At 40.2% G+C, this 24,194-nt stretch overlaps 1 protein-coding gene across 6 annotated transcripts in view; it reads left to right on the forward strand.

Annotated features, from left to right (window-relative positions):
* Positions 1 to 14,755, forward strand: part of LOC122672610 (helicase and polymerase-containing protein TEBICHI) — a 58,469-nt gene extending 43,714 nt beyond the window's left edge. Inside the window, exons 20-28 of one of the 6 annotated variants that reach the window (XR_006334440.1) lie at positions 3,307 to 3,496; positions 10,209 to 10,319; positions 10,408 to 10,760; positions 12,579 to 12,687; positions 12,758 to 12,898; positions 13,124 to 13,220; positions 13,314 to 13,479; positions 13,566 to 13,634; positions 13,722 to 14,755. Coding sequence is in view for 2 of the 6 variants with exons in the window: in XM_043870074.1 (XP_043726009.1) it covers positions 3,307 to 3,496; positions 10,209 to 10,319; positions 10,408 to 10,760; positions 12,579 to 12,687; positions 12,758 to 12,898; positions 13,124 to 13,220; positions 13,314 to 13,414 (1,102 nt within the window). In the remaining 4 variants the exon portion in view is untranslated. Of the gene's footprint in view, positions 1 to 3,306; positions 3,497 to 10,208; positions 10,320 to 10,407; positions 10,761 to 12,578; positions 12,688 to 12,757; positions 12,899 to 13,123; positions 13,221 to 13,313 lie in introns of all 6 variants that reach the window. The other 5 variants (XR_006334441.1, XR_006334439.1, XR_006334438.1 and 2 more) reach the window with 5 other exon arrangements.
* The last annotated feature ends 9,439 nt before the right edge of the window (positions 14,756 to 24,194 follow it).

The following is a 24,194-nucleotide window of genomic DNA, read 5'->3' on the forward strand; positions in this document are numbered from 1 at the left end:
CCCTTCTATATTTCTGCAGTTCCAATCCTTTCCTCAATAGTCATGTCACTACGAGCTTTCCGTGATTGATTAAGAAGGCCTTGGGGATATAGAGGATTAGGAGAAGAAGATTGGGGATGGGGATGATTCCAACTTACTGTTGTTGCAAGGGCAGCTCAGTTGGTTAGAGGATCTTGAATAAATCTTAAATCTTACCCTTGAACTTGAAGGAGATCTTCAAAGAATTGAAAGAAAGCTTCAAAGAACCTCCTGGGCATCACACCGCAAGGTGTCGTTTGGATCAAACACCAATCCCACCAACAAACCACCTGGACATCCCACCACAAGGTGTCACTCGGATCAAACACCGATCCCACCTGCCTTGATCAAATACAAGACAAAAATCTTCAATGGAGAAGAAGAGCAGCAAAAGCTTTCATTAATATCAAAATTCATGTCCAAAACTTGCCCCCCTTACAACCTTATATAAAAGACTCAAAAATAGACTCCTACACTAAATAGGAAAGGTCCAACCCAATCCTTTAACCTATTAGGTAACTTAAACTGACTAGGAAAGTGAAATAACAAAGGAAATAGACTCAAAACATGGCTGAACTTATAGAGTCCTAATCCAGCCCAACTTAAATAACAATTAAAGTGTCACATGACCACTTAACCAAGTGACATGATCACTTATGTGATCACATGACCACTAACCAAATAAAAAGAAATCTACTAACTAATCCCGTATGTAACCTTATTACCCATATTTTAGGCCCATAAAAGTGGCCTATTACATAGAAAACCCATGGGATCAAAGGCCCAACATTTATATAACCCAACCCTAGACTTATTCTTAATAAAATAAGCACATTTGGGTGATGAATCTGCATCACATAGTACCCACAAGATCTGATAGATATGCATCACGAGCATGACCACATTAGATAATTCGTGCCATCTAGTTTGATAGAATACACTGGGAAGGTAAAATAATTTCCTTGAGTAGAGCCTTCCATCCCAGTAGATGCAGTAGAGATCTCTGAAGTCGCTGGCATGTGAGAATGTGTGGCTGTTAATAATAATAGTGAACCAAAAAATGGAGTAGCAGGGTTTCTCCTAAAAAGTCGAACAGCAGGGAGTGGCCCTGAAAATCGATGAGGCTTTGGTGAAGAAAAAGTTAGGGATTGGCCCTGAAAGTCACCAACACACAAGCAAGGATTGGCCCTGAGAAAATGACATAGGGCTGAAGAACTAAAACATTAACTAATCCCAAAGAGTGTCGCAAAAAAATAATGGAGCAGCTCTTAATACATCACAGGAGAGCTGATCGAACTAGGGGAGGGAAAAAAGCCCTCGGTGGCCTAAAAAAGAATCACCGAGGGGGGTGCTACCTCCCGCTGGCTCTCGGTGGCAATAGAAGAGGAGAGAGAGACGCTGGGAGAGCTCGAGAGGGAGGGAGGCGGTGGTGCTAGGCGGAAGGGCTGGTGGTGGTGGTAATGGGAAGAAATCAAGAAGAAGAAAAGAGAGATGGAAGAGAGGTGATCAGGGTTGTGGCTCCTTAGGGCGTTCCCGCTCTGATACCATGTTGAGATTGGGAAAAATATGACTGGCCGTCTTTATTTATAATATGGAGAAGAACAATCTAGAATAGGGTATAAGACAGTTTTAGCCCTAATAGACAATTCTACCCTTGTACCCATTTACAACACTTTGCAATGCTCAAGTATCTTATGTATGTTTATAGTCTTATGCAAACACACATAAGATTGCCCGGAACATTTAGGTCTCAGGAGTAGGATACTACAGTGTCAAGTTCATATACTCCTGACACACTAGATCTATTTTATGACACTTAGTCAAATGTGTCTGCTTGTTCATCCATTAGAATGCTATTGTATGCATGTTTTTTGAGGTTAGTAAAATCATGTCTTGTGCAGAAATAAAAAACCATGGTATCCCCAGATCCCGCAGTGGTGGGAGCGTTGTGCATTGGGTATGCCCTTTTTAGCCGACCCCATTTAGTTGGGATAAGGCTGAGTTGTTGTTGTTTCTGTTATATATGTGTGTCAATTGGGCTTGGGCTGGGCTGAGCCAAACCCAAGACCTTATAATGTAGAAGGAGTTAACTAAGAATCATTCTACAGTAGGATCAATAATAGTTGCAGCAGAACACTAAAATAGAAACTAAATTAGAATTAGTAACTTATTGAATAAGGACCAAACCAGCAGCAGGAATGGCTCCAAAATAGGATCGAGTGAAGGCCTAGGCAAGGGTGGTTTGTGCTCCAAATATCAGCCAATTCTAATGGCTGATTGTGACGTTATTCAAGTCTGAAGTTTGCAGCAGATTCTTGGCAGAACTGAGATTGCAGGTGCAGCAGTCCTTCACTTGATTGTGTAAACGGTGGCAGCAGTACTTGGTGATGATTATGGATTGATTCAAGTCTTCAAAGAATTCTCCAGCAGCAGTTTATTGCAGTCACAAGATGGCAGCAACAGTAAGGGTCGATTGGAAGAACAAAAAAAGAAAATAGAAGGATAGATAGAAAGAGGGGATAGGGATAGGAGGGGAGGGTAGGCTATCTCAGCCTTGGCTCTCTCACCTACAGCTATTTCAGCTATTGAAAGGCAAATTCTTTCTCAGAATTGGAGGCTAGCATTGTTTGTAAATTTAATTAATCAATTGGTGACTCTTTCTTACAATGGGTGTCAATTTTATAGCTTAGGCAAGCTTACAAAATAGAAAGTAAGAAAATAGAAACTTCATAAAATTAAAATAGAAGGTAGGAAAATAGAAACTACTAACGGATTTATAGGATCCAGCCTTCTAAACAAACAACGAACCAAAAATAGAAACTAACTAAAATTAGAAGCTGCCTAAATGAAATAAAATAAACTTTCTAAAACTGAAAATAGAAACTAAACTTTGGCAGCATTAGGATAGGATCTTTCTCCACTTGATGGGCTCACAAGATCTTCTAGAAAGCATCCCCACACAAGGCAAATATGGGCTGTGACACTGTTCACGTGAACAGTGTTTTGTTCTTTTTTCTTCATATTTTGATCTACATTACCTTAACTCTACCTACTCCATGCTTGGGATTTCTCAACCTTAGCCCATACCATTTGCTGAAAATCCCAGCCCAAGCCCAGAACAAATCGGTGAGTTTGGGTTGTTGGGCCCAAGTTGTGTCCCTTGGCACAATGGTCCAACCCTTAATCTCTTTCAGTCTATTTTCTCTCTTGGTTGCTCTTTGTTATTTAAGCTTGGATGATAATCAAAATTTTCTTGATTAACCTTTATTTTTCTATATAATGTTTCAGGCATCAGCATCCTATCATCTCTGTCATTAGAGAACACAGGACACTGGCAAAGCTCTTAAATAGTACATTGGGATCAATCTGTTCCCAGGCTAGGCTGTCCATGAGATCACAAAAGTATACATTACATGGCCATTGGCTCCAGACCTCAACGGCAACAGGACGACTTTCAATGGAGGAACCAAATCTTCAGGTTTTGATTTTCTTTTCATTTAATCCCTCCCTCTTCTTCATCACTGGAGTCTTCTAAACTGAAGAAATATAGGTTGCAGTCCTCATTGTTGGAGTCTTCATTTTCGGACTCACTTTTATCAAGTTCATCCCAAGAGGCTTTTATTGCCTTCCTCTTCCTAAAGTTGGCATGAGACACCTTCTTGGGGTCTTTTTGGTATCATTTTTCATTTTGTTTTTGGCCTATTCAAAAAAAATCATTACTGAAAACCATTTTGATCAAAAAATAAAAACTGTTTGGTAACTACTAAACACCATAGATTTTAGAATGAAAAATAAGTTTGGTAACTATCTACATGTAAATAATTTTTATAACATTTTTGAACAAATGGGCCCAAGTCATGGAAATTCAGCATTGAAATTAGGGTAAAGCTGTTTGTAACCAGTCCGGTTACAACACTGTTATTTGCCCACCTCACTTTACTCATCACTCTCCCCTTCTTCTCCGTCTCCGTCTCCGTCTCCGACTCCCCATCTCCCACACCTCTCTGTCTCTCCAACAGAAACTCCCCATCTCCCTTTATGGATGCTGCACCTTGGCCGACTGTTGCTCCTTAGAGGTGAAGTTGAATGCTCCACACTCTCCTTCGTCGACCTCGAATGTGCAGAAAACTGCAATTGCCCTCTCTTCAAGTTCGATATTCTGATTCTGTACACACATCCGTTCCTTTGGATCGATGAAACTAATTACAAAGGTGTAGCGTTGATTCCTCTTGGTGCAATTACTGAACGCACAACTACAAGTGATTCAGTTTTGTCTTTTCCTTAATCTAATTCTCAATATAATTGCCTCGATCCCCCAATGCACAACTACAAGTATAGAACCAGAAGACGGATGATTGGGATTTTCATGGCTGTGTTTTTTACTGCACTTCTTACTTGTTTACTTCTTGGGACGATGGCATTTCATTTCTTCATCATTACGAGATACGAGTTCTGATTGTAGTAGCAGCTTGGCTCATTGCAGGAAGAAGGAGGAGGAGGGGCCTTGCCTTTCTAATGTTGTAATATGGGTCCAAGGGTAAATCTGTCCATGGGGGTATTCTTGTATGTGGGTTTTAGTCCCACATTGCTTAGTTATATTTTTGTCATATGATTTCAATATTATAAATAAAGGCTGGGCTGTGATCACATTGATCAAGCCAGTATTCACGGAATTCCACATGGTATCATAGCCAAAAATATTCCGGGGATATGGGAAGTAAAATTTTTTCATTTTTTTCTCTCTTCTTCTTTTTCTTTTCCGCCATTCTGCCCTAAAACCACCCACCGCCAGCCCCTCCACCACTTCCGCCATTGACCGCCAGCCCCTCCACCACTTCCGCCACCGACCGCCAGCCCCTCCACACTTCTGCCAGCCACCAGCACCTACCGCCAGCCACCGCCAACCCTCCACCGCCTCCGCCAGCCACCGCCGACCACCGCCGGCCCTCTCCCTTTCTCCCGCCACCTCCACAGGTCCCTCCCTCCTTTTCCGCCACCACTACACACCTCTGGAGGGCCTCTACCTTGTTCGATTTTTTTTCCATCTCTTGGTGGTGAGTTGACTCCCACCAGGGGTTCGTTTTTTCCCCTATACATGTTCTGATTTTTTTTGGGGGATTTGTCTCTGCCTATTTTTCTCCAGCCACCATGCCTGACGAGTCTGAGATCACGACTGCTTCGACTGGTTCTGACGATTCCAACCAGCGGGACTTTGTTCTCTTTCCGGTGAATCCCATAAAGTTGAATGGCAGCAATTATCTTCTGTGGTCTCGTTCCTGTTTATTTGCTATTGGTTCCCGTGGGCTCTCTGGTTATATCACGGGCACTAAGGTCAGGCCTACAGAGGCTGGATCAGCTCAGGGTCGATGGATGAATTTCAATTTTTTGGTGATGTCCTATTTGGTTAATTCCATGGACCAGACCATTGCTGGTCGTTATCTCCTCCTTGACACCGCTGTTAAAATTTGGAAGACGGCTCATGACACATACTCTCAGGTTGGGATTGCAGCCCAATGCTATGAACTCTGTCAGAAGCTCCATACTACCCAGCAGCTGGAGTTGTCTCTGTCCCAGTATTACAATACCATGTGCACACTATGGCAGGAATTGGATTTTTTGGGCACATTTAAGGCTACCACAGATGTTGATGCGACGGCCTTCAGGAAGTGGGAGGATGGTCTACGGCTGTTTGATTTTTTGGCCGGCCTCAACATTGAATTTGATAATATCAGGTCCAATATTTTAAATCGGGATCCTCTTCCCTCTTTGGATCAGGCCTATGCCATACTTTCGGCTGAGGACACGAGGCGCACTGCCATGGTTCGTCCTGTCACTCAGGAACGGTCAGCCCTTGTTTCTGGTTCTCAATCTTCCCATGGAAATTCCTCTCGTCCTCCTACTGATCGGTCATCTCGTGATCGCCCGCCTATTAAATGCGATCATTGTGGGAAGGACTGGCACACTAAGGACCGATGTTGGAAGCTTCATGGTCGTCCTGCGGATACTCATGGGCGTGGAAGGGGGGTTCCAATCGGCCTAGTTCCTCTCGTGCTAATCAGGTTGCTACTGAAGATCCATCTTAACAGTCTCTTTCTTCTGTGATGGCTGAGTTGCACAATTTGCGGGATATGATGAATCGCTTGGACACATCTTCTTCGGCATCTGTATCTCCTTCCATGGCGGCTTCGGCTTTGTCTCTATCTGCTCCTTCCAATGCACCTTCTTCCACAGGTATTTCTTTTGGTGGGAATTGCACCTCGGTCATGCCTGACTCTTGGGTTATTGACTCAGGAGCAACCGGCCATATGACAGGTTCTTCCTCTGTTTTTACCACATATACTCCTCTTTCAGACAAAGGTTCGGGTTGCTGATGGGTCTCTTTCTTCTATTTCTGGGAAGGGATCTGTTCAGTGCTCCTCCTCTCTCACTCTTTCCTCTGTTTTACATGTTCCTAAGTTTACTACTAACTTGCTGTCCATTAGTAGTCTGACTAAGGATTTGAACTGCAAAGTAATATTTTTTCCAAATCATTGTTTATTTCAGGATTTGGAAACGGATAGTACGATTGCATGTGGTAAGGTGGTTGGTGGTCTGTACGTGCTTGAAAATTCCCGGACAGCATTGACATCATAGCCGGCTTCTTCTAGTTTTGATTCTGCATTGCTTGAGTTAAATAATTGGCATCGTCGTTTGGGCCATCCCCCGATTGGGGTTTTATATACTTTATTTCCTAGTCTGGTAAAACAATGTAATAAACACAACTTTTCTTGTGATGATTGCACTTTGGCAAAGCAAACTCGGAGTATTTTTCCTATTTCAGACAACAGAAGTTTGACTCCTTTTGGTTTAATTCATTCTGATGTTTGGGCCCCTACCAGTTGTGTTTCTACCTCTGGGTTTAGATGGTTTGTCACATTTATCGATTGTTTTAGCCGGACGACTTGGGTATATTTAATGCATAGCAAGAGTGATGTGTTCAATTGTTTTATGTTATTCCACAAAATGGTCCAGACCCAGTTCGATGCCAAGGTGAAGATTCTTCGCTTAGATAATGGCAAGGAATATATGGATGGTGCTTTCCGTTCCTATTTGAATGGCCATGGGATCATACACCAGACTTCTTGTGTTGACACTCCCGCTCAAAATGGAGTGGCTGAACGCAGGAATAGACATCTACTGGAGGTAGCTCGTTCCCTTATGTTCACCATGTCTGTCCCTCCTCGTTTCTGGGGTGATTCCGTGCTTACAGCTACTTACCTAATCAATCGACTTCCATCTCGTGTCTTGGGTGGCCGCTGTCCCTTGGAGATGTTGGTTGGCAAATCCAGCTTTGTAGTGCCCCTAAAAGTATTTGGCTGTGATGTGTTTGCACGAAATCATCACGTCCATGGTAAGCTTGATCCCAGAGGATTACGGTGCATTTTTCTTGGTTACTCACCGACTCAGAAGGGGTATAAATGTTACCATCCTCCTACCAGAAAGGTGTTGGTTACTATAGATGTTGTCTTTCGGGAGTCGGAGGCTTACTTTCCACCGCTGGTACCTCTGTAGGGGGAGACTCAAAGTAATGAAGAGGTCCCGCCGATTGCTCCTTTAGATGTTGAGATACCAACCATTGAAGATGTTTCTATTGAACTAGAGGATGGAGTTACAAGTCAAGAACAAGAAGTAGGACAGATTGAGCAACAGGTGTAGGGGGAGAGACTTGTGAAATAGAAATACACTCGGGGAACTGATTTTCCTACAGATGGTCCTCGGTACAAAGAGAAAGAAACCACCACTGTTGCACCACCTACGCAATCGGCATCTGTTCCTACTCCAAATCTTGCTCCTAGTCATACTTCGGGTAAGCCCCCTCTTGATCCTAGTCTTGATTTACCCATTGCTGTTCGCAAACAAAAAAGAAGTTACACTCAGCATCCTATCTCAAACTTTGTGTCCTACAACTCTCTAACTCTTGCCTTTCATGCTTTCATATCCTCTTTGTCCTCTGTCTCTATACCTAACACTTGGCAGGAAGCAATAGCCGAACCAAAATGGAAGGAGGCAATGAATGAAGAAATGCTTGCCCTTGCGAAAAATCAGACCTAGGATTTGGTAAGTTCTCCACATGGGAAGAGGCCTGTTGGTTGTAAATGGGTCTTTGTTGTGAAGCACAAGGCTGATGGTTCTGTGGAAAGATACAAGGCGAGATTAGTCGCCAAAGGGTTCACTCAAACCCAAGGAATCGATTATCAAGAGACTTTTGCTCCTGTAGCGAAGATGAATACTGTACAGGTCATCATTTCTTGTGTTGTAAATCAAGGATGAGAACTTCAACAACTCGATGTGAAGAATGCCTTCCTACATGGAGACTTGGAAGAAGATGTCTACATGGAGGTAACCCCGGGTTTTACCTCCTTAGAGACTCAAGGGAAAGTGTGCAAGTTAAAGAAGGCCCTGTATGGTTTGAAGCAGTTCCTAAGGGTTTGGTTTGGCCGATTCCACAAGGCTATGATCGCATATGGGTATAAGCAAAGTAATGCAAACCACACATTGTTTGTTAAGAGAGTGGGACAGCAAGTTACCCTTTTGATTGTCTATGTTGATGACATAGTAATTACGACGATGATGCACATGAGATTGAAGTGAAAGCTTATTTGGGCACGGAGTTTGAAGTCAAGGATTTGGGCAAATTGAGGTACTTCCTAGGGATTGAGGTTGCCTATTCAGCTAAGGGCATATCTCTCTCTCAAAGGAAATATACCTTGGATTTATTGAAAGAAACAGGGATGATTGGGTGTAAACCAGCAGATACCCCTCTGGAGCCCAATACACATTTGAAGAGTAAGGGGTGTGCCAGTGGACAAAGGGAGCTATCAGAGGTTAGTGGGTCCACTGATTTACCTCTCACATACCCGGCCAGACATCACCTTTGCTGTAAGCCTTGTCAGCCAATACATGCATGATCCTCACTCTTCTCACTTGGAAGCAGCATACAGAATTCTCCGTTACCTCAAGTCAGCTCCGGGGAAAGGAGTATTGTTCTCTCCATACGGCCATCTCCGGATAGAGGCGTACACTGATGCAGATTGGGCTGGTAGTCTTGATGATAGGAAATCCACATCTGGATATTGCACATTTGTTGGAGGTAATCTAACTACTTGGAGAAGCAAAAACAATAGCTGTTGTGGCTCAATCTAGTGCTGAAGCTGAATTCCGAGCTATGGCACAGGGTATTTGTGAGCTCCTTTGGCTCAAGGGGCTTCTTCAAGACTTGGGGATGAGTGCTGATCTTCCTATGAGACTCTACTGTGACAGCAAGTCAGCAATCAACATTGCTCACAACCCAGTCCAACATGATCAGACCAAACATGTTGAGATTGACCGGCACTTCATCAAAGAGAAGCTGGAACAAGGAATTATTTGTATTCCATTTATTCAGTCTAGTGAACAGTTGGCTGATATCCTTACCAAAGGAATCAGTACAAAATTGTTCTTTCCTACTGTTAGCAAGTTGGGCATGTTTGATATGTATGCACCAACTTGAGGGGGAGTGTTGTAATATGGGTCCAAGGGTAAATCTGTCCATGGGGGTATTCTTGTATGTGGGTTTTAGTCCCACATTGCTTAGTTATATTTTTGTCATATGATTTCAATATTATAAATAAAGGTTGGGCTGTGATCACATTGATCAAGCTAGTATTCACGGAGTTCCACATCTAATAATAAAAGCAAATGTGTATTTTACCCCTCATATTTGGGTCTTATGAGCACATGCTCATTAAACTTGAGCGAAAAAATGAAGGAAAAACGTTTTTGGTCATAATCCATAATAGACTGTTGAGTCTATTATGATTTTGGGGGTGTTTTCATTTATTTTAAATAAAAACAACTTAAAAAAATGATACCAAACACATGAAAAAATGAAAAATTGTCAGAAAATGAAAATGAAAAATGATACCAAAAAGACCCTTGGAAGGGCAATCATTTGCCACATGTCCCATATTTTTGCAATTAAAGCAATTGGATATTTTTGGACTTGGTAGGTCTACTACTATGGATTATTCTAAGGAAACTCTTGAACTTTCTAGCAATAAGAATTACATCATCTTCTTTATTGAGCCCACATCATCTGATGAGGCTTTAAGAGCCACGGGCTGAGTTTTATATTATAAAGACGCTGTTAATCATCTTTTTGATGTTTGTAGTGTGTTGAGCATGCCATTGAGATAGAAAATCATGACACTGACAAAAACACAAGTTCTTCAGATGCCGAGCATCATGTAATCAATGCTCGTGATTTCTTTACTCCTACACAGGTACCTGCTTGTTAACTATTGTCATCCTTTAATTAGCTGTTGCATTTTACTATTACCTCACTGGAACTTCTGAAATTTCTGATTGCAGGAAAACTGGTTGCTGCTAACAGCAGATTATTCACAAATAGAACTTCGGTTAATGGCCCATTTTTCCAAAGACTCTTCCCTCATCGACCTTCTTTGTAAGCCAAATGGCGATGTCTTTACCATGATAGCTGCTAGATGGGCAGGGCAGCAGGAATCTACTGTTAGTTCCAGAGAGAGAGAACAGACCAAAAGGTTGGTCTATGGCATCCTTTATGGAATGGGTGCTAAAAGCCTTGCAGAACAACTGGAATGCAGTACTGAGAAAGCTGCGGAAAAGATTCGAAGCTTTAAGAGTTCTTTTCCGGGCATTGCTTCCTGGCTTCATGAAGCAGTTGCATCTTGCCATCAGAAAGGGTGAGATCATTTATTATTATCTTTTTGGCTGCAACAGATGAATTCTATATGTTTCTTGGAAGGGATTTTTAATAATAGAGTTTGAAGAGGAGAAAACCATAACTGTGAGTAGACTTTTTGGCCTATCGTTTCTCTCCTATATTTCCTGATTCCTCAGATCAACGTTGAAGGCGGATTTCTTTTCTTTGGGTTGGTTATCGTTCCCTTTTTTCTCTCCATGGTTATAAGATTATTCATCTTTTTTCCTTATTTATTTCCTTCGGTTTAAATGTGTATTTGTATCTTGATATTGGTTTGCACATTTTTTACAAATATTTGTCGATTGTGAATCTTTTTATCTTTTATCTTTCATCTTTCTTTCTATCTTTTCTTTTTAGTTCCCATCGTTCATTTGCATTTTCCATTTTTCATTCTTAATTTTAATTTTTAATTTTTCATTTTCATTTCTCATCTTTTTTCTCATCCCTCTTTTCTCCATCTCTTCGTTGAGTCCGGAATCCGGATCATCACCTTGTTCCAGGAGAATAGTTACTCTTCTGCAACATTAAAGAACCGACACGTGGAAGAGGTATGACCAGCATCCTCTTCTTCCCTAACCATCATTTTTTTCCTTTTTTCCATTTACATCCACAACTTAAGTGGGTCCCACTAATGCTTAAAAATAAATATTTTACTTCCCATTTTTTATTCTCTTCATCTTCTTCGTCTTCTCCTTCTGCAAACTCCCAAGTCCCAACCAACCACAAGCACAAGTTCAGCCTGACCGCCAGGAGCGAAACTTCTTCTCTCTAAATCTCTTTTTTTTAATTCTGCCTTCTCCCCATTCTTCTGTCTTAATTTCTTTCCCCCATTCTTCTTCTCTCTAAATCTCTTTTATTTTATTCAAGGATGAATCCCTCCCATTTTTTATTTCAATCTTTATGATCCTTTACTCAACCTTTTATTTTTTACTTTTTATTCACCCTTCCCTGCAACTCGCACTTTTATGTTTCTTCTTCGTCTTTCACAGAAGGATTGAAGGGAGGGATGGGGTAGGGAAAGGTAGAGTGAGAGCGGGAGAGGGTGAGCAGCCTATGGTGGGGTATGGCCGGAGGGTGGGACTTGAAAAAAAAAAACAAGAACTAATGTCTCTCACGGCTGCAACCCCCTTCTTTTTAAATAAAATAAAAAATAAAAAACAGAACCTCAACCAAGGGGAAGGGATGGGGACAGGGGAGGGAGGAAAAGGCGGTTGTGTGTGATGAGGGTGGGTGCTGTCGTATTCAAAGAAGAAGAAGACCGGGTTGCAGGGCTGAGGGAGTTGGATTGTAGGGAAGGGGCAGGTACAGGGGAGGAAGGAAAGGGCGGTGGGGCGACGAAGAAGTGGGTGCTGTAGACTGTTGTGGTCGGAGAAGGAGAAGACAAAAGACGACGAAGAAGACGAAAAAAAAACTGAATAGAATAAACAAAACAAAGTGTTTAATATTCATCAGTGGGTCACTGGGTCCCACTTAGGTTGTGGGTTTAAAAAAGAAAAAAAAATAGAGGGTTTAGTTACTCCTTAATGTTGCAGGAGAATAAGTACTCTGCTTGGCCTAGGAGATGATCTGGACTCCTCTCCGTTACTCTTTTTTGTTTAAGATCTCAGTTTCCCTACTTTGTTTTGTTTTGATCCATGTGGCAGACCCCATTAAGTTGGGATAAGGCTGAGATTGTTGTTGTTGTATATTTGAAACCTGATCCATGAACTTTGTATCTTAGCATAATGTTCTTGGTTTGTCATGCATTTTTCACTAAAAAATGTAGAGGCTTCATTTTCTGTAATGTCTTGTGATGTAGCTATGTGGATACGCTCAAGGGGAGGAAAAGATTCTTATCAAAAATTAAATTTGGAAGCAAAAAAGAAAAATCCAAAGCTCAGAGACAAGCTGTGAATTCTATTTGTCAGGTATCATCGTAGCAAAAAAATAAATTTTAAGATGTGTAAAGTTACCAGGGACTTAGAGCTGCTTTTCCAGGGCTCTGCTGCGGATATAATCAAGATTGCAATGATAAATATTCACTCTGTAATTGTTGAGGGCTGTGAGAACCCTACTTCGAGCTGCTCATTTGCAAAACAGTTTCCCATGCTTAAGGGTCGCTGCCGGATTATTTTGCAGGTTTGTTCATTAAAAACGGCCACTGATGGTGTTTAATATCTATTTCTATGGTCAACAATTTATTTCAAAACATTCGTAAAATACAAGTTTGAATGAAATAGGAAACGGAATTTCTTTGGTTTTCCTTTAGGTCTGTTCTTTCCCAAACACATGACAGTCTAATTTCTGTTTTGATGGCGATATGTTTATGAGCATTGATCGATGTTACTCTTAATTTCTGTCTAGGTACATGATGAGCTAGTGCTGGAAGCTGATTCTTCTGTAATACAGGAGGCTGCATTGTTGCTACAAGTGAGCATGGAAAGTGCTGTCTCACTTCAGGGTATATAATAAGAGCTCATATGACATAAATTGTGATCTTCTAATTATTTTAAGAAATAGTTATATTTTCTGAAATTTGTTTTTCTTGTTTCAGTTCCTTTGCCTGTAAAACTGAAGGTTGGAAGAACATGGGGCTCCTTGGAGCCTTTCCAGGCTGAACAGAATAAAGAAAATGCCGATATACAGCATTCTTGAATTACAATAAATATCTCTCTGATTTTGTAAGGAAACACGCTTGTTTTCAAGAGAGAAGTGTGATGGTAAAATGTGCTGACCTCTAATGACTTGGGCATTAGATGAGAATTTTGATATGGTGTTTGGATCTTAAAAGTATCTCCATATGCAGGATCGTGCCATTTGCATGTACTGGTCAGCTACAGATCCAATGAGAAAAATGGGAAACACCAATGCCATGGTAAATTGCTTGTAGCAAAAACTTCTACCTTGCCTCTTCGGAGACATCTGATAACAAGAACTTCTACCTTCATTTGCCATTATTTAGACAGAACTGGTGGAGCAGAACAAAACCACTAGATGTACTTTGCAGTGGTCAGGCTGATGAAGTTGTGAATTTTAGTGGTCAGTTGCATGGAAGAGAGAGATGCAAAAGTCAACGAGCAAAGTTCACTTTGTTACAAGCATTGAATATGATGTGGGTGACTAATGGAAGTAGATTGTGCATTCCAGAATGACTGCAAATATTGAAGTGGTGAGTTGTCTAAGAGCTCTATCCTGTCAGGATTTTTCAAATAACCAGTAAATATTGAATTCGATTTCTTCTTCTCTCTCAAGAGCTTCAGAAACTGAAAAGCAGTAAAAAGGCTCTTGGATCTGAATCTTTATATTTAAAGCTAGCAGTTTTCGGAGATGCTGTAATGGTACCTTGTAGCAATCATAGTGGTTGATGCATTTATAAGAAAGCATCTGCTTTGGTCATGAATAATTTTTATTCGGTTGTGAGGTTGGCAGAAGTCCTAATTTGCGAGGTTGATGGTCATCAGCTGTCTAAATTTTGGTGGACTTGTGTGCCACGGGTTTGACAGGACTCAAATAAAGGCTGAATTGATCTCAAGCAGGTGAAAAATGTAACTGCTACTGCAGGAAATGGAATGACATAGGTTTCACAAGGGCTCGGGCAGTATCTTCAAGATATCAGGAAATTCTTTTAAGTTGGTTGGATGATCTACACAGTAAAAAAAAGTCATTCAAGGAAGTCTTTGGTTATTTGGTGGTCTCAAGCTGAAGGATTTGGTTTGAAGCACTGGGTAGGTTATATTTCTGATTCTTATGGTGGCTGGTATTTATCTATTTCATTTTAAAAGACAGTCACACATGATACATTCAGTGGAGCTGAGTAGACCTTCTAGAATAGCCGAAGAAAAGCCCTGTACAAAGCACTGTAAATATTCTTGGTTACCTGTATGCTTTCCATTTTTTTTTTACCTTATGCAATAAATATGAGAGTATGCATCAACTAGCATAGTCGTTCATGTATTGGTGAGTCAAGAATTGATTTCAAATTTTTTTGTTTCTTGTAAAGAACTATTTGTGTTTATAGTCTGCAATCTTCCTTGTTGCTTAAATGGTTGATTTTGGAGCTCTGGATTTAAATGTTTTGAGTTGTGGCTTAGTCATGGATATCACCAATTTCGTGCAAGAACTTTCCGGTGGTTTTTTTCTTTTGATGGGAAACAAATGTTCATATTTCAATAATAGAGCTCTCATCCAATAATAGAGGTCTACTAGTACTTAATGTCCTTTCTGTGGACTGGAAGACTTTAATCATGATAATCTTTTTCTTACTTGCCCATACTCGTCTTCTACATGGCATACAACAGGTTCTCGCTTTTTGTGATCTCCTTCACAGTTGATCATAGACTGCGTCGCAGTGATCTTCGCCTTGAGATGCCCTAAAAAACTCGAAGACTAGATTTCGGCTCTCATGTTTCATGGCTTTGGCAAATTTTGTTGGCCTATCTTGACATTATTTTCAGAAATACATCATGAGCTTTGCACTTCACAATGGATTATTGTCGCCTTCCAAATTCTGCTACTCAGCCTTGAGCAGTACTGAATGTTAGATGGATTCCATCCACCACAGGATTTGTTAAATCAATGTATAGATGGGTCTTTACTTGGCTGTCCTGGAGCAATTATCAGAAATGACCAAGGCCGTTTTTGTTGCGGATTCGCAGAATATGTTCACTAAACGCCTTTGCATACATCACTGAAGCCCTGGCAGTTAGGAAAGCTCTTATCATCTCTTGATCCAGAATTTAGAAACTTCTCATTGGCGGACTAGTCATACAGTTGCTGTTTGCAGGGTTCTCTCAGAAAGGTTTTCTCAAATTATTTTCAAGCATACCTATCAGAAAGGGAATGTTGTAGCTGATTCTCTGGCATCTTTTAGTTTGGACAACCGTATTTCTGTACTTTGGGTCTTGGGATGTGCATCCACCTTCATTTATCTCCTTTCTTGCTTGTTGACTTTATTGGTACTACTGAAGTCTATTTTGTAAACGCTTCTTTGCAAGGAAGAAGCAAGGTTCTATACTATACAACAACAATAACAACAAACTCAGCCTTATCCCAACTTAATGGGGTTGACTATATGGATCCAAACAATACAAAATAGAGAAATGAGATGAGAAATGAAAAATATGATATGTCATATGAAAGATGGAAAATAAAGAGAAAACTGAAAAATGAAAATAAGAGGAAAGAGGAACAGCCCAACAAGTCAAGTGAATCTCTGTTAAATGGAGTCTACTACATGAATCTTTGCCCTCCAATCGACTCTATCCGAGGTCATATTTGGAACAAGACCTAGACTATGCAGGTCCTTCCTCACAACTTCACCTATGGTCATTTTAGGCCTATCCCTAGCTCTTCTAGCTTCTTCAATCGAGATCATATTACTCCTCCTTACTAGGGTGTCGCTAGGCCTTCGTTGAACATGACCATACCACCTCAGACAACTCTCTCGGAGCTTGTGATTGATCGGGGCAAATCCCAAGTCAGTTCTAATACAATCATTCCTTGCTTTATCTTTTCTAGTTTTTCTGCACATCCATCTTAACATCCTCATCTCTGCTATACATAGCTTCTCAATATGACACTTCTTAACTACCCAACATTCTGCCTCATACATCATAGCCGGTCGTACAACAATCTTATTGAACTTTCCTTTAAGCTTTAAAAGAATACATTGGTCACACAACACTCTGGATGCACCTCTTCACTTCATCCATCCCACTTTAATCCTCTGTGAAACATCATCCTCTATGTCACCTTCTTTATTTGTCTCATCTATCAAAATGATATCATCGACGAAGAGCACACACCACGGGACCTCGTCTTGAATGCTCTTGATGAGGTCGTCCATGATAAGCGCAAACAGGTAAGGGCTTAACAATGATCCCTAATATAATCCAATTGTAATTGAGAATTCTTTGCCATGACCTCCCACAATTCTCACACTAGTCACCATGCCTTCATACATATCTTTAATTACATCCACATACTTGTTCGACACTCCTCTCTTCACTAAAACATGTTGGATCAGATCTCTAGGGACTCGATCATAGGCTTTTTCTTAATCAATAAAGACCACCATATGGAGATCCTTCTTGCTATCTCTATATGTTTCCATGAGCCTCCTCAATAAGTAGATAGCTTCTGTTGTGGATCTACTTGGCATAAAGCCAAAATGTTCTATATTATAAATTTTCTTTTATAGCAAACCATAAGAAGGAAAAACAGTAAAAAGTGAGGGTTTTCCAAACAACAGCATAGCCGCTACACTGACGGGCCAATGGGAGTGTGCAACAACATTAACAAGGTGATCATTACCGCCTTTCATGGGGGCGGGGGCATTTCCCATTTTTATAGAAACTTTTGTACAAAAAAGAATGAAATCTCCAATTATAGCCCCTCTATGATGTAAAATACTAGTGGTTATTTCATCGTCCTCTGTGTCTAGGGCTTTAGGCACAGTGGCCACATTGCCTCTTGGGGTAGTTTTTTCTCAAAAAAATTATATGCCATTACAATATATCTAAACCTTATCTAGGACTATTGAGGCTTAACGTGAGAATTTAGCCCACTCTCAAGGCTGAGATAGATAAGCAATTCTATTTTGATTAAGGGTAGTTATCCTTGTAACAATGGAAGATGATGTTTTCGAGAAAATCTCAAGATAAATCTATAATTATAAGAACAAGAAGCTTAATTGAATAAGAGATTAGTAGCTTTTATTTAAATCTTACTTTGGATTTGTATCCTCTACGGCCTGGGGTTGTGCGGCCATCGTGCTGCACGCAACTCCCAAGTTGCCAACTCAACATATATGCCCATCCAATGGTTGGGAATTGATCTCCTCAAAAATGCCGCTCAAAATTCAAATTTGAAAGGAGCTCAATGCCCAACCATTGGATGGGCATATGTGCTGAGCTAGTGAACTGAGCGTTGCACGCAACATGATGGCTGCACAACCCTAGGCCAAGGAGGAGCCCGATCCTCTTAATTGAGTCTCTATTTGTTAAGTATGACATTGGCTGCTGGCTAGGAACAAAAGGGCATACATCCCAATGGTGTTGAGTATCGGCAATGTTGAGGCCATCACATAACAGTGCACAACCTCCCCACCAGGGAATAGGATACTTGGCATCCTTCGATCTTACGTGCAGTGTACACGTATGTGCAGAGGAACTCAACTCTCAAAGTGTATTTCGGACTTACGAGTTACAGTGCCAACACCTATTCCTTTTGTTTCTATAAATAACCCCTTTTTGATGGGATCTCGACAGTTTCCTTCCAAAAAAATTGGGGTTTCATTCAGACTGATGTTCTTCGATTTGTCCAAGACTTCTTTACCTCTCTGTCTATTTTTGGAGGTACAAATAACTCATCTGACTCTTATTCCAAAAAAAGAGAAGGTTCTAAAACCAAAAGATTTTCATCCCATTAATTTATGTATTGTTGCATATAAAATAATTTCCAAATTATTAGCAAAACGGTTTCAACAATTCTTGCCTAAATTAATTTAACTTTTACAGATTGTAATTTTTTTAAAGGAAAGACAAATCACAGACAATATTATTATTGTACATGAAATATTACATTATATGAAACATTGTAACGGCAAATAAGATTGGATAGCATTAATCACCTCAAAAAAAAGATTGGGTAGCACTAAAGTTAGATAGTCAAAGGCTTATGATGCATGCCAAGTCATGCATGTAACACTTAATGTCATATTCTTTCTTGTTCCTTCTCTAAGAGAATTTGGGCAGCTTGCTGGTTGGGATTGAGGACAGAAAACCTCCATGAACCATCATTTCTCCACCTTATTTCTAGTATTTTCCTTGACCCTGTGATGAGTAAACCTACTTTGACCTCAATCCTTTCTATATTTGCTATTACTTGTTATTTTATATGGGTTGCTAGGAACCATTGTGAATTTTCCAATACAGACTCAAATCCTTATACCATTTTAAAAAATATCAATAACTGGGTGTCTGATTTGTATTTAATCCCAAGGTTACCATTAGAGATAACTAAAAACCAGGTCTGTAAACTTCTGGACCTAATTGAGTACCAGGCTCTCTTTCTTGCCTCTTCTTATGTTAGAGTTTGTGATGGTACTTCTGATGTAAGCTCTCGAGAAGTAGGATGGGCATCTATTGTTGTTATTGATGAAAATTTTGTTTGTGCTACATTAAACTCTGATTATACATGGAGCACACAAGAATCAAAGGCAAGGGGAATGTTCAATGGCATCCAAAAAGCCAAGCAATTAGGCGTCACAATCGTGACCATCTGGATTGACTGCAGTGAAGTGATGAATATCCTTCAATAGGATATGGATCAGTGGCCTTGAGAACTTTACTTTTTTGTTGGATCTGAAAACAATTCTTAATTCTTTTAAGGGCTGATGTTCTCTATGCCGCAACGCAGCCTGCATCCAGACACATGGGCCTGCCATTTAGGGGGGTAGGGTGGTCATTTCACCCACCCCCATGTGTCTGGGCGCAGCCTGCGCCCCCGGTACAGAAAACATTCTCCCTTCTTTTAAATTAGTTATCGGTTTCTTTTGTTTCATTAAACCCCCCTTTCGTCCTTTAAATGGCAGTAGGTGGAGCACCTAACCGGATTGGGCTCCTCTAAGATGTCGGGCCCCGCACCTAACCTATAACTCCTCAGTCTTTGTTCAAGCAACATGCATTCTAAGAATGTCAATGGTTACAATTTTGATACGATACACTGCACATATATCCCATATCAATACCGTATCGAATTTTGATTCAGTACAAGTATCTTATACTAATACCTAGGGGTGTAAGTTTGGCCCTGTCGGCCCGAGCCTGCCTTAGCCCGAATAGAGCTTGGGCTAGTTTTTCAACCCTGAGGGTGGGTTAGGGTTGAAATTTTCAGGCCCCGGTCAGGGTCGGACTGGGCCAGGTTGAGGTCTCGGGCTAAGCCCAGCTCAGCCCGGCCTGACATACCCTGTGTTAGGTTATGCTTTACGATTTATTTATTACATTTTGTAATTACTATTTAATATCTAATTATGTATTGGTTTACCCAAAAAAAAAAAAGGTTAATCATCTATTGAATAAAAGTATGTAAAATTTTAAGATTGGGCTAAGTTTTTTAACCCAAAGAAAAATCTAATAGTCAATTGAGTATGAAACAAACCAATATCCAACCACATGAGACTGATCAATTAGGGCCAATTAGGCCCTAGCAAAAATCAAGGTCAATTGCCAACCCGGCCTGATCAAGGTCAATCAGGGTCGTGCTGGGTTGAACCTGGTAGGGTTGGGCTCAGTCCAACCTAAGGCCGGGTTGGGCTTGGGTTGAACTAAGAGGACTCAGGGTTGGGTTAGTCTTTTAAAAAACCAGTCCAACCCGGTCCTATTTCACCCCTACTAACACCGTAACAATTTGATTTGGTATTATTTGATAGAAGTATTTGATATAGTATCAATACGGTATAATGTGTTTTTCAATATTATGTCCATACTGATATCGTACTGAATATTGATTCAGTACAGGTATCTCATATTGATACGATACCAATTTATTTGGTTTAGTTTGAAATAGATAATTTGATACGGAAACAGTATCAATAACTAGTACTAGGTACACATTGACACCCTTTAGGCCCCGTTTGTTTAGAGGGGACTTAGGTAGAGTGAGAGAATTAGATAGAAAAATGTTGATATGATACTTCAAAATCTTACCCAATCTTGTTTGGTTATCCTGAAATGATGAATTTACAAAAACTCAAAAAACATCATTAAATGCTTTGTCTGTCAATGTGACACTTCAAATCTCATTCTTAAAAATATTCCAAAATTCCATGAATTTGATGAGATTTTAATTAGTATTCATTAGAAAAGTATCTTTTCCACAACATTTTCACTCCAACAAAACCCAATAACCATCTGGGTCCAATCTTCCCAATAATCCCATTCCATTCCATCCCATCCCATCTCCCTCTCTAAGCAAAAGGGCTTAATTATTGCGTTCACCGACACTTACGTTTCAGATGTCTCACACCTGTCCTATTTTCTGTCAAGTATATCCTATCTTATTCGCTTGTTCGAAAGTAACACAGTTAACATTTACGTGCTCGTGAACGTCCGTGATGAACCACTCTCCTCCTTTTCTCCCCTTCAGATTCCCCATTCCCGAAAGGAACAGAAACGTCTGTCGATGAAGCTACAAAACAAGCGGGCAGAGAGAGAGAGGGGGTTGTGGTCATGAGGGGGGCTTTCTTTGTTCTTCCTCTTCTTCCCTTCCCCCTTCCCCCCTCCCAAATCCCAACCCCAATCCCAATCCCACCTTTCTCTTCATCTCGTTCATGGAGTCGAAAGCTCCTTCTTCCATTCATTATGTTGGGTGAAGGAACGAACTGTTGCACAATCCTTACTCCACGATTGGGGAAACATGAATCCATTACAGTGGATTTACATCTTTTTGGAAGAGAGGAACTGCGAAAAGAGAAAATCACTTGAGCGTTGTTTCAGATGTTCAGAGAGAGAGAGGGTCTAAACTTTTTTCGGCGAAAGATAGTCAGCTCCAGGAGAATTCGACCATCAATTGCGGAACCAGGGTTTGGGTCTGGGAATCAGGCGGAACGAGGGTTTTAACTAAATATGGTCGGGACTCGAGAGACTGCCTGTGGCATATCTAGACTCGAAAGGTAGCCAGAGATCACGTAGCACAGATTTGGATTTTAGATTCTGCTAGTCTTTTATTTTTTGGATAATGGCGTCTAGTTCGCCTCGTTCACGCATTGATTAGGTCGGCCTCCTTATCTTGCTTATCCCTGCAAGACCTAGATCTCCTCAACCATCCCCCAACTTTCTTTCTTCTAATTCTCTGTTTCTTGCACTTCTACGAACACTTCTATTGCAATTTCTTTGCTTTTTCTCCCTTTCGACTTGCTAGACGATTTCGTTCTGCTTGTTGCAACAAAAACTCCATCTTGTTAAAGTGGCTGTTTTACTACTGAAATTGGGTTCATTCATAGGAGTAGCAATACTTTTTTAAGCATCGTTCATTTGTTCTGAGCGTATTCTATGGCTCCCTTGGTGCCAAAGGTTCTTGGGATAACTCCTTGGTGAATTCTCAAGACAATAATCGTCCCATTGAGCATTCCTTCAGAGACCTTGGTGCTCCACCGAGACAAGATCTTGCTAAGAGGAATCTATCATTGGAGATTAATTAATCTTCCAAGATCACACATAGGCATGCCTATTCAGCAACCCTGGAGCACTGCCAAACGGTTATAGTCTCAAGAGAGGCTCAAAGAGAACTATCCAAAAGGGCATTTGTGAGTTGGAATTTCCATTTTTAACCATAAGAATGGACATCTTACAAGACGATTCCAAGAACTGCTGATCTTGGTGGCAAAGATCCAGACCTATTGTGTAATTGTGCAATGAGGTATGGACCATTTCTAATTTAACATTCTTTTATTTTACAGATTCAAATGAAGAGTTTATACATATTATTATGATAACTTTGGCTTCTGAAATTTGGTGCTTGTATTTTGTTCTAGTAAAAAAAGGTTGTGAATCAACTTCAAGGAATGTTTCAAAGTTCTTCAAGAAATTTTCTCTTGCATCAACCATGACGATCAGAGTAAATTCATTGATGCTGCTTCAGCTATTGATGCACTGTGAAGGTGTCATGAAGAGCTGGATCCTGTATTAGAAGAAACTCTGCCAACTGGTGTCACCTATCACCATGCTGGACTCATTGTAACAGTCTCTTAACATTTAACTCTTCACAGCCCCATATGTTTGAATAATTTCCTCTTTTTCTTGTTGCTAATGCTTTTTTTTCATTGATTTTGTACAGTTATGTTTATATCAAGAGAGCAGATTAATAACTTAATATGCGTTTGGAATTATTCATAATCTCCTGGTTATGATAATTATAGATGTTTTGTTATTGAAACAGGATTGAGGAAAGGGAATTTTTAAAACTTGCTACTGTAGAGGGCTTGTCCATGTCTTGACTGCTACATCTATTTTAGCTGCTGGAGTCAACCTGCCTGCTAGGAAGGTTATATTTAGGCAACCCAGGATTGGTTGTGATTTCATTGATGGGATAAGGTACAGACAAAAGACTGGTCAGACATTTTTGAGATTTGTTATCCATACTAATAGGTTGTGCTTGATGATCTTGCAAGGGCAAGGAAAGGGTATGTACTTGCATCTGATTTACATTTACTTGGTCACGCCCATTAATGTTGATGTTGAATTAGTTTGGGATCTGTATTATGGAAGGTTCATGGAATTTTCTTCTCTTGACCAAGTAAATTTCTTCACATGTGAGTCCAGCATGGTGATAGGCAACACCAGGGGGCAGAGTTTCTACTAATACAGGTTTCAATTTAGGACACCTTCGTAGTGCATCAATAGCTGAAGCAACATCAATGAATTTACTCTGATCATCATGGTTGATGCAAGAAAATTTCTTGAGGTACTTGGAAACATCCCTTGGAGTTGGATTCACATCCTTTTCTACTTGAACAAAATACAAGCACCTAATGACCCCCTTTTGAACAACTTGTATCAAAGCAAGTTCCATAATAATATGAATAGAGACTTTAATTATGTATGTAATAATAAAATAATGTGAAATTAGAAGTGTTCCATACCTCATTACACAATTCAACAACATGGTCTGGGTATTTGCCCCCAAGATCAATTTGAAATTGTCTGTACAATGCCCAATTTCTGTTAATAATGGCATTTCAAACTTTTTAATGAAGTAACAGGTTGGTAATACATCTGGATTGTGCTGCCTATATATACCAGTTATACATTTGTGCTGCCTAGATATACCATTTCTTAATTAGTAAACATAAGATGGTCATTGTTTCAATTATATGAGAATACCTGGTCTTCAGGAAGCATGTCCATAACTTTTATGGAAACCAAGATGGTGGAACATTTCCTATGGTTTTTTTGTTTTGTGGTTTGTAGCTGTTTGGACAATAACCATCCACAAGAGAAACCAGAGATGGAGTTGGTACTAACAAAGATCATTCTTAAACTATTCTCAAGATAACTGAAATATATGCTCCATTGTGCACTTTGAATTACATTGGTTTAAACCTATTTAAATTGAATACAGAACAGCCTGGTTGTAAGACCTCGACAGTTCAATCTATTACTAGCGAGTGAAAGAAGTTGGGATTTACAATTTGTGAAAATCACAGAAAGTATTCAAATAACATAGTCAGGTTTTGTATGAACCACTAACCCCAGTAGACAAGGCACCTGAGGTAATTGGTGTTAGCTTGTCACATAGTTAACAATTTTTTTTACAGTGTACATTTGACTTGTTTGATCCACTTGTTAACCTATTTAACTGGGTACTCGGCTTCAATTTTTGGGTCAATAATGGGTCCCATGAAAACTATGTAAAAATATGTAAGATACCGAGTTTA

This window comes from Telopea speciosissima, chromosome 8 (genome assembly GCF_018873765.1).
Source record: "Telopea speciosissima isolate NSW1024214 ecotype Mountain lineage chromosome 8, Tspe_v1, whole genome shotgun sequence".
Taxonomy (NCBI): domain Eukaryota; kingdom Viridiplantae; phylum Streptophyta; class Magnoliopsida; order Proteales; family Proteaceae; genus Telopea; species Telopea speciosissima.